General features: G+C 52.2%; 1 protein-coding gene across 10 annotated transcripts in view; it reads right to left on the reverse strand.

Annotated features, from left to right (window-relative positions):
* LOC147096861 (ryanodine receptor 1-like) overlaps positions 1-4,083 on the reverse strand; it is a 461,451-nt gene extending 457,368 nt beyond the window's left edge. For all 10 annotated transcript variants that reach the window (XM_085973559.1, XM_085973551.1, XM_085973560.1 and 7 more), the window contains exon 1: positions 3,994-4,083. In XM_085973559.1, coding sequence (XP_085829685.1) covers positions 3,994-4,041 — 48 coding nt within the window. In that variant the 5' untranslated portion in view covers positions 4,042-4,083. The remainder of the gene's footprint in view (positions 1-3,993) is intronic.
* Positions 4,084-10,817: the final 6,734 nt, after the last annotated feature.

A 10,817-nucleotide genomic window follows, 5' to 3' on the forward strand; every position in this document is an offset into this window, starting at 1 on the left:
AGCTGGCGCAGTGGGGCTGTGGTGGCTGAGTACTGGGGCAAAAACTTCAGGTAGTACCCAGTCATGCCAAGGAAGGAGGCAACCTGTGCTGCAGAGCTGGGTTCTGGGATGCTGTGAATGGCATCCACGTTTGACTGGAGTGGGATAGGTACTCCATGTGCTCAGGCCAAGGCAATCGAGTACCTATCACCAATGTCAGACATAACAGACAAAAAATCACGGGATTGGGGGTAATATTCTGGCATGGATAGAGGATTGGCTATCTAACAGAAGGCAGAGAGTTGGGATAAATGGTTCATTCTCAGGCTGGCAATCAGTAACTAGTGGTGTTCCGCAGGGGTCAGTGCTGGGTCCCCAACTCTTTACAATCTATATTAACGATTTGGAGGAGGGGACCGAGTGTAGCATATCAAAGTTTGCAGATGATACTAAGTTGGGGGGGAAAGTAGTGAGTGAGGAGGACATAAAAAACCTGCAAGGGGACATCGACAGGCTAAGTAAGTGGGCAGAGATTTGGCAGATGGAATACAATACTGGAAAGTGTGAGGTTATGCACTTTGGCAGGAAAAATCGTAGAGCAAGTTATTATCTTAAATGGCAAGAAACTGGAAAGTACTGAAGTACAAAGGGATCTGGGGGTCCTGGTGCACGAAACTCAAAAGGTTAGTATGCAGGTGCAGCAAGTGATTAAGAAGGCCAATGGAATGTTGGCTTTCATTGCTAGGGGGATAGAATATAAAAATAGGGAGGTATTGCTTCAGTTGTACAAGGTATTGGTGAGGCCGCACCTGGAATACTGCGTACAGTTTTGGTGTCCATACTTAAGAAAGGACATACTTGCTCTCGAGTCAGTACAAAGAAGGTTCACTCGGTTAATCCCGGGGATGAGGGGGATGGACATATGAGGAGAGGTTGAGTAGATTGGGACTCTACTCATTGGAGTTCAGAAGAATGAGAGGCGGTCTTATTGAAACATATAAGATTGTGAAGGGGTTGGATCGGGTGGATGCGGGGAAGATGTTCCCGATGATGGGTGAAACTAGAACTAGGGGGCATAGTCTTAGAATAAGGGGCTGCTCTTTCAAAACTGAGATGAGGAGGAACTACTTCACTCAGAGGGTGGTAGGTCCATGGAATATGCTGCCCCAAAAAGCTGTAGAAGCTACATCATTACATAAATTTAAAACAGAAATAGACAGTTTCCTAGAAGTAAAGGGAATTAAGGGTTACGGGGAGCGGGCAGGAATTTGGACATGAGTCTAGGTTTGGATCGGTCATGGCCCTGTGGGTAGCGGAGTGGGCCCAGGGGCCGTGTAGCCTGATCCTGCTCCTATTTCGTGTGTCTAATTCTGTTAGATTCAGGAGATGGTTCTGTGATAGTGGATTGGCGGTTAGGATCAGATCAGCCATGATCTTATTGAATGGCGGAGCAGGCTCGAGGGGCCGATTGGCCTACTCCTGCTCCTATTTCTTAGGTTCTTATGTAACAGTGGCGTCAGTTGAGGGATAAATCATGGCCAGGATATTGGGAGAACTCCCTGCTCGTCAAAAAAAAGACGAGAGGTATTTTGTAATCATCTGAGCAGACTGATGGTTTAACATCTCATCTGAAAGGTGGGTCCTCCAACAATGCAGCACTTGCTCAGTACTGCACTTAGTGCTAGCCTAGATTATGCACTCAAGTTCTGGAGTGAAGCTTTAAAGCGCCACCTTCTGATTTAGAGGCGAGAGTGGTACCACCAAGCCAAGCTGACACTTTCTCCTAATAAGATTATTCTTATTAATAGACATAATCCTGAAGGATAATCTTGAGTCCTGAAGGTTTTGGAGAATTAGAACATTATTTTATTTCAATCTAGTACTTAGAAAAAAAGCCTTCAAAATAAAGGACATCTATGATTTATGGAAATGGGATATGTTTGTTCAAACATAATGGCTTTTTTCTGTTGCTAAAAATTGTCATGTTTGTGTCCTATTCAGTTCTTCTAGCAAGTGGGTAATCTTTTACTGAATTCTAATCTCAGTGAAATGTGACAAAGTCAAAAATATTCACCTTGATTTTTTAAGAACCTTCTGCCAAATAACAATACATTAACTATAAATTTAACCTCCTTCAAGAACAAAGAGAGCGAGTCTGTTATGTCCTTTCTTCTGTATTTTGTAATACAATTTCTTATAATTATCACGGTTTATGAGGAATATCAATCCAAGGAATAAAAAATGTAGTTTTGTCCTGGGCTTTTACACAATTATGGCATTTAGGCAAATTGTAGTTTCTGATTTTCCAATGGCTCATCAAGTTTATCCAGCTCGAGACCTGGTTTGTACTGAGTTTGCTGGTCAGAGTTGGAGCAGCAGTGGGGATGTCACAATTGGCTCTGATGCCTTCGTTAGCGATGAGAAAAATCGACTAGGGATCCTGCTCCTAAATGGTGTTCAGCAACCCCTGTTTGAATTACATAGATGTGAATGTCAGGTGAGGGCAGAAACCAGGCCATTTGTGACACCGCCTCGTCCCTGAAGTCGGACAGCCTGCCGACACTCGCCGTCAAGACTTGCACATGAAGAGTGACTGCTTGGGCGAGGCGAGAAGCTGCCCGTGGAAATGTACCCAACAAGGAGTGAATGCCTTCGAGAGACCAGGGGAGGAAAAACGGATGAAAATTTTAAAAAGGGATATTAGCATCCCTAATGAGAGAGGTCCTCTAATGGCCTCGGATCTAATTTCCTTTTTTAACCGTATGAGAATTTAGTATGCAAGTCATAAATCATAGAATAAAAATGACATAAGAATGCGGGCAGCAGCATCAAGGCTCTACTTCTCGCTGACAGGGGAGCAGAGAAAGCAGGCAGCAAAACTCCCGAGGCAGATTTATTACACCAACTATATATAACACAGAATGTGCATTCTCAGCACAGGCAGTCTTGCAACTTGAAACAGTTAATTTAAAAGCATGTATTTGCAGTATACAAGTGCACATCAGACAGAAATTTCTGAACTTCCCAGATATAATTTAACACAGAAAACATAATCTGGAGCAAATCTATATGTTTTAAGTCCCCTAAAACTATAAGCTTTGGATAGTTACAGATAGCTTTTTTTTTGCGTTTCACACTACTGTAATATTTTAAACACTCGTTTCTGTACAGTTACAAAGAATGAACATATCGCACTTTTCAAGAATCGTGTCTCGCATACAGGACTGCGATCCATTTTTTGGATAGCCACAGTTGTCAACCACGATGTTGATTAAACATCTCTCGTTACAGCCCAAGTCATATTTTAATAATTTGTTAACCTACAGCTGACAACTCAAAAAATATTTAACTGCCTTAGTTTTGAGAAAACACCAAGTTTTGCCAGCTATTTCAGTCAGGGAAATACGACCCAAATGTACATGCATCTACAGTAAAGCAAAATTCACATTAACTCTGTAACACCTGTTGTTTGATCAGATGCAGACCCTTCTGCAAATAAATGAAAATACAGAGTTGTTGGAATTAAGCCAATAACAAACCCCACACACAAGCAGACAGACTGCATGGTAAGTATTCGAGAGGATTCAGTTCTGTTTTGTCTTAAGAATAATAATTCTGGGTGGTTGTCATTCCAGCTCTGCTTTTTTTTAAAAAATATACAAGATTCATTTCAAATGGCAAATATTATATATATAGCATTATGTATGAGTCAGAGAAAAAGAGCCAGCATCTTGCAGCATTTCGTTCCTTCAGATTCTGAGTCACTATAAAGTCCAATAATAATTCTCAGAGAATAATGAGTGGCAATTTTCAAGAATGCACCCTTGCAAAATAAATGTTAAAAATTTAAGTGATATTAAAGCATTCCTTCTCCCAATGACACCGACAATTTTGCACCTAATGACACTCATATAAATCTCTAAATCAGAATTACATTTCCCTTCACTGACACACCGTCGCTGATATTCACAGCAGAGATGCGGCATTAAATTATTCCCTGATAGCTGCACTTACTGTTCGGAGGAACAGGATCTCCTCCTCGCCGTCTCCGCCCTCAGCCATGGTTTGATGTTTCGGACGCGCCCGCCGCGCGCTCTCTCTCTGTCCGCCGCTCGGCCCAAACTAACGGCCCCAGCCGCCGCGCCTGCCCGGCCCCGCCCCCCGCCGCTACCCATTGGCCAAACAGCGGGGCCGGTCGGAGAAGGCCGAGCGCGGATTGGTTGGGGGAGTTGGCGGGGGTGGGCGGGGAGCGCACTTGTGCTGGGGGGGCATAGGCCTCGCGCGGCAGTTGACGGTCATGCTTTGCCGGTTGGCAGTGGTGGGTGGGCATTGGGTTGGCGGTGGTGAGTGGGCAGTGGGTTGGCAGTGGTGAGTGGGCAGTGGGTTGGCAGTGGTGAGTGGGCAGTGGGTTGGCAGTGGTGGGTGGGCAGTGGTGAGTGGGCAGTGGGTTGGCGGTGGTGGGTGGGCAGTGGTGAGTGGGCAGTGGTGAGTGGGCAGTGGTGAGTGGGCAGTGGGTTGGCAGTGGTGGGTGGGCAGTTGGCAGTGGTGGGTTGGCAGTGGTGGGTGTCAAATGGGTTGGCAGTGGTGGGTGGGCAGTGGGTTGGCAGTGGTGGGTGGGCAGTGGTGAGTGGGCAGTGGGGTGGTGGTGGGTGGGCAGTGGTGAGTGGGCAGTGGGTTGGCGGTGGTGGGTTGGCAGTGGTGGGTGTCAAATGGGTTGGCAGTGGTGGGTGGGCAGTGGGTTCGCAGTGGTGGGTGGGCAGTGGGTTGGCAGTGGTGGGTGGGCAGTTGGCGGTGGTGGGTTGGCAGTTAGCAGTGGGCTGGTGAGGGGGCAGTGGGTTGGCGGTGGTGGGTGGCATTGGGTTGGCGGTGGTGGGTGGACAGTTGACAATGGGTTGGCAGTGGCGGGTGGGCAGTTAGCATTGGTGGGTGGGCAGTGGGTTGGCAGTGGTGGGTGGGCAGTGGGTTGGCGGTGGTGGGTGGGCATTGGGTTGGCGGTGGTGAGTGGGCAGTGCGTTGGCAGTGGTGAGTGGGCAGTGGGTTGGCAGTTGTGGGTGGGCAGTGGTGAGTGGGCAGTGGGTTGGCAGTGGTGGGTGGGCAGTGGTGAGTGGGCAGTGGGTTGGCAGTGGTGGGTGGGCAGTGGTGAGTGGGCAGTGGGTTGGCAGTGGTGGGTGGGCAGTGGTGAGTGGGCAGTGGGTTGGCGGTGGTGGGTGGGCAGTGGTGAGTGGGCAGTGGGTTGGCAGTGGTGGGTGGGCAGTGGTGCGTGGGCAGTGGGTTGGCGGTGGTGGGTGGGCAGTTGGCGGTGGTGGGTTGGCAGTGGTGGGTGTCAAATGGGTTGGCAGTGGTGGGTGGGCAGTGGGTTGGCAGTGGTGGGTGGACAGTGGTGAGTGGGCAGTGGGTTGGCGGTGGTGGGTGGGCAGTGGTGAGTGGGCAGTGGGTTGGCAGTGGTGGGTGGGCAGTGGGTTGGCGGTGGTGGGTGGGCAGTTGGCGGTGGTGGGTTGGCAGTGGTGGGTGTCAAATGGGTTGGCAGTGGTGGGTGGGCAGTGGGTTGGCAGTGGTGGGTGGGCAGTGGGTTGGCAGTGGTGGGTGGGCAGTGGGCAGTTGGCGGTGGTGGGTTGGCAGTTAGCAGTGGGCTGGTGAGGGGGCAGTGGGTTGGCGGTGGTGGGTGGGCAGTGGTGGGTGGGCATTGGGTTGGCGGTGGTGGGTGGACAGTTGACAATGGGTTGGCAGTGGCGGGTGGGCAGTTGGCATTGGTGGGTGGGCAGTGGGTTGGCAGTGGTGGGTGGGCAGTGGGTTGGCGGTGGTGGGTGGGCATTGGGTTGGCGGTGGTGAGTGGGCAGTGGGTTGGCAGTGGTGAGTGGGCAGTGGGTTGGCAGTGGTGGGTGGGCAGTGGGTTGGCGGTGGTGGGTGGGCAGTTGGCGGTGGTGGGTTGGCAGTGGTGGGTGTCAAATGGGTTGGCAGTGGTGGGTGGGCAGTGGGTTGGCAGTGGTGGGTGGGCAGTGGTGAGTGGGCAGTGGGTTGGCGGTGGTGGGTGGGCAGTGGTGAGTTGGCAGTGGTGGGTGGGCAGTGGTGAGTGGGCAGTGGGTTGGCGGTGGTGGGTGGGCAGTTGGCGGTGGTGGGTTGGCAGTGGTGGGTGTCAAATGGGTTGGCAGTGGTGGATGGGCAGTGGGTGGGCAGTGGGTTGGCAGTGGTGGGTGGGCAGTGGGCAGTTGGCGGTGGTGGGTTGGCAGTTAGCAGTGGGCTGGTGAGGGGGCAGTGGGTTGGCGGTGGTGGGTGGGCAGTGGTGGGTGGTCATTGGGTTGTCGGTGGTGGGTGGACAGTTGACAATGGGTTGGCAGTGGCGGGTGGGCAGTTGGCATTGGTGGGTGGGCAGTGGGTTGGCAGTGGTGGGTGGGCAGTGGGTTGGCGGTGGTGGGTGGGCATTGGGTTGGCGGTGGTGAGTGGGCAGTGGGTTGGCAGTGGTGAGTGGGCAGTGGGTTGGCAGTGGTGGGTGGGCAGTGGTGAGTGGGCAGTGGGTTGGCGGTGGTGGGTGGGCAGTGGTGAGTGGGCAGTGGGTTGGCAGTGGTGGGTGGGCAGTGGTGAGTGGGCAGTGGGTTGGCGGTGGTGGGTGGGCAGTGGTGAGTGGGCAGTGGGTTGGCAGTGGTGGGTGGGCAGTGGTGAGTGGGCAGTGGGTTGGCGGTGGTGGGTGGGCAGTTGGCGGTGGTGGGTTGGCAGTGGTGGGTGTCAAATGGGTTGGCAGTGGTGGGTGGGCAGTGGGTTGGCAGTGGTGGGTGGGCAGTGGTGAGTGGGCAGTGGGTTGGCGGTGGTGGGTGGGCAGTGGTGAGTTGGCAGTGGTGGGTGGGCAGTGGTGAGTGGGCAGTGGGTTGGCGGTGGTGGGTGGGCAGTTGGCGGTGGTGGGTTGGCAGTGGTGGGTGTCAAATGGGTTGGCAGTGGTGGATGGGCAGTGGGTTCGCAGTGGTGGGTGGGCAGTGGGTTGGCAGTGGTGGGTGGGCAGTGGGCAGTTGGCGGTGGTGGGTTGGCAGCAGTGGGCTGGTGAGGGGGCAGTGGGTTGGCGGTGGTGGGTGGGCATTGGGTTGGCGGTGGTGGGTGGACAGTTGACAATGGGTTGGCAGTGGCGGGTGGGCAGTTGGCATTGGTGGGTGGGCAGTGGGTTGGCAGTGGTGGGTGGGCAGTGGGTTGGCGGTGGTGGGTGGGCAGTTGGCGGTGGTAGGTTGACAGTGGGCAGTGGTCGGTTGGCAGTTGGCGGTGGGTTGGCGGTTGACGGTGGTGCATTGGCGATTGACGGTGGTGGGTTGGCGGTGGGTTGGCAGTGGTGGGTGGGCAGTGGGTTGGCGGTGGTGGGTGGGCAGTGGGTTGGCGGTGGTGGGTGGGCAGTGGGTTGGCGGTGGTGGGTGGGCAGTGGGTTGGCGGTGGCGGGTGGGCAGTGGGTTGGCGGTGGCCGGTGGGCAGTGGGTTGGCGGTGGTGGGTGGGCAGTGGGTTGGCGGTGGTGGGTGGGCAGTGGATTCGCGGTGGTGGGTGGGCAGTGGGTGGGCGGTGGTGGGTGGGCAGTGGGTTGGCGGTGGTGGGTGGGCAGTGGTTTGGCGGTGGTGGGTGGGCAGTTGGCGGTGGTGGGTTGGCAGTGGTGGGTGTCAAATGGGTTGGCAGTGGTGGGTGGGCAGCGGGTTGGCAGTGGTGGGTGGGCAGTGGGTTGGCAGTGGTGGGTGGGCAGTGGGCAGTTGGCGGTGGTGGGTTGGCAGTTAGTGGGCTGGTGAGGGGGCAGTGGGTTGGCGGTGGTGGGTGGGCAGTGGGTGGGCGGTGGTGGGTGGGCATTGGGTTGGTGGTGGTGGGTGGACAGTTGGCAACGGGTTGGCGGTGGTGGGTGGGCAGTTGGCAGTGGTGGGTGGGCAGTGGGTGGGCAATGGGCAGTTGGCGTTGGTGGGTTGGCAGTGGTGGGTGGGCAGTAGGTTGGCGGTGGTGGGTGGGCAGTGGGCAGTTGGCGGTGGTAGGTTGGCAGTGGTCGGTTGGCGGTGGGTTGGCGGTTGACGGTGGTGCGTTGGCGATTGACGGTGGTGGGTTGGCGGTGGGTTGACGTTGGGCGGTCGGCAGTTGGCGGTGGTGGGTTGCCGGTGGGCAATTGGCAGTGGGTTGGCGGTTGGCAGTGGCAGGTCGGTTAGTGTTTGAATGGGGGCAGCAGCGCCTTTACCGCCCGCTCTCTCTCCCCATTGGGGGACAGGCGGACTCTCCACATCAGCACCTGACCAGGGCTTGACGCCTCACCTGCTGCACGTCTATGGTGACAACAACTTGTGTTTGGCTCATTGGGCAGCACCCTCCCCTCTGAGTTAGAAGGTTGTGAGTTCAAGCTCCACTCCAGAGACTTGAGTACAAAATCTAAGGTGACACTCCCAGTGCAGTGCTGAGGGAGTGCTGCACTGTCGGAGGCGCCGTCTTTCAGATGAGATGTTAAACCGAGGTCCCGTCTGCTCTCTCAGGTGGACGTAAAAGATCCCATGGCACTATTTCGAAGAAGAGCAGGGGAGTTCTCCCTGGTGTCCTGGCCAATCAACATCACTAAAACAGATTATCTGGTCATGATCACATTGCTGATTGTGGGAGCTTGCTGTGCACAAAATGGCTGCTGCGTTTCCTACATTACAACAGTGGCTACATTTCAAAAAGTTCTTCATTGGCTGTAAAACTCTGGCACATCCTGAAGTCAGGAAAGCTGCTATACAAATGAATGTCTTTTTTTCTTTTTAAAATTTTTATAGCGCCTTTAATGTAGCAAAATCATCCCAAGGAGGTTCACAGGAGTGTTATGGAAACAAAATTTGACACCAAACCACATAAGGAGATGTTAGAACAGGTGACCAAAGGTAGGTTTTAAGGGGTGTCTTAAAGGCAGAGAGAGAGGTGGAGAGGTTTAGGGAGGGAATTCCAGAGCTTAGGGTCTAGATAGCTGAAGGCACGGCCGCCAGTGGTGGAGCGATGGAAATCGGGGATGCGCAAGAGGCCAGAATTGGAGGAGCCCAGATATCTCGGATGGTTGTAGTGTTTGATAAGGTTGCTTACCTGTGCAGCTGAGGAGGATCCCTTTTAATAACACTGGCACTTGGTCCCTCCCAACTGTTCTTGCCAGTGACTTGTGGGGAGGTTTTAGATTGGGCGAATCCAGCACTGAGGAAGTTGAAAATGAGAGTAGGATCTTGAAACAGGTGCAGGAGCCTCATTAGGATGGCTTATGAGGCGGACACCCTGGACAACTAAAACATGCTTAACTCAAAATGGTGTCGGATGCACTTCCATCGAACATTGGCTGTGACAGATCCTCATGCAAAAACTGACGGTCTAGTGCCCATTTTCCTAGCACTAAACAGGTGGCTATGAGTTGAAAATCCCCCCAGTGTGTCTGCAAGCGTGTTAGATAATTTGCATATTATCAAATAAAATATTTGGAACTCATTCAATGGAGGTGATAAAAATAAAAGTTCCAGTACTTACATTGTCAATATTTAGTACTTTTAACGATTCAAATAAAGAGTTAAGTTTTAAATGTATATAAAATAGTGTTGCCCTAGCAGTGAATTGCTGTTGGGAGATGTATGGCTGGCTTCAGCACCTAGGTAAGCAATGACAGAAACATAATTAAAGTCCCGGGGCAACGTCTGAATACACTCAAAAAAAGAGCAAATGATACCAGAAAGACAAGGCTCATTATGGACTTGTGTTTTTTCCCCCAAGGACTTGAGCATATAAGCTAGGCTGACACTCCAGTGTAGTACTGAGGGTGCCCTTCAGATAAGACGTTAAACCGAGGTCCCGTCTGCCCTCTCAGGTGGACGTAAAAGATCCTATGGCACGATTTCAAAAAAGAGAAGGGGATTCCTCATAGGAACATAGGAACAGGAGGAGGCCATTTAGCTCCTCGAGCCTGTTCCGCCATTCAATGAGATCATGGCTGATCTGTGACCTAACTCCACATACCCGCCTTTGCCCCATATCCCTTAATATCTTTGGTTAAAAAAATTCTGTCAATCTCAGATTTAAAATTAACAATTGACTAGCATCAAATGCCGTTTGCAGAAGAGAGTTCCAAACTTCTACCACCCTTTGCATGTAGAAGTGTTTCCTAATTTCACTCCTGAAAGGTCTGGCTCTAATTTTTAGACTGCGCCCCCTAGTCCTAGACTCCCCAACCAGCGGAAATAGTTTCTCTCGATCTACCTTATCAGTTCCCCTTAATATCTTGAAAACTTTGATCAAAACACCTCTTAACCTTCTAAATTCCAGGGAATACAACCCTAGTTTGTGTAATCTCTCCTCGTAATTTAACCCTTGGAGTCCAGGTTTCCTGGTAAATCTACACTACATTGGTGTCCTGGCCAATATTTATCCCTCAACCAACATCTAATCAACTGAAGAAAGATTATCCGGTCATTATCTCATTGCTGTTTGTGGGACCTTGTTGTGCACAATTTTGGCTAATGGGTTCCCTACATTACAACAGTGACTACTCTTCAAAAAGTACTTCATTGGCTGTAAAGCAATTTGGAGCCTCCTGAGGTCATGAATGGTCATAGAGTCATAGAGTTTTACAGCACAGAAAGAGGCCCTTCGGCCCATCGTGTCTGCGCCGCCCATCCATCCCTGTCCAGTCTAATCCCATTTTCCAGCATTTGGTCCATAGCCTTGTATGCAATGGCATTTCAAGTGCTCATCCAAATGCTTCTTGAATGTTGTGAGGGTTCCTGCCTCCACCACCCTTTCAGGCATTGAGTTCCACATTCCAACCACCCTCTGGGTGAAAAAGTTCCTCCTCAAATCCCCTCTAAATCTCCTGCCCCTTACCCTGAATCTATGC

This window comes from Somniosus microcephalus, chromosome 34 (genome assembly GCF_052327205.1).
Source record: "Somniosus microcephalus isolate GS21.2 chromosome 34, FLI_Smic_1.0, whole genome shotgun sequence".
In the NCBI taxonomy this organism is placed as follows: Eukaryota; Metazoa; Chordata; class Chondrichthyes; order Squaliformes; family Somniosidae; genus Somniosus; species Somniosus microcephalus.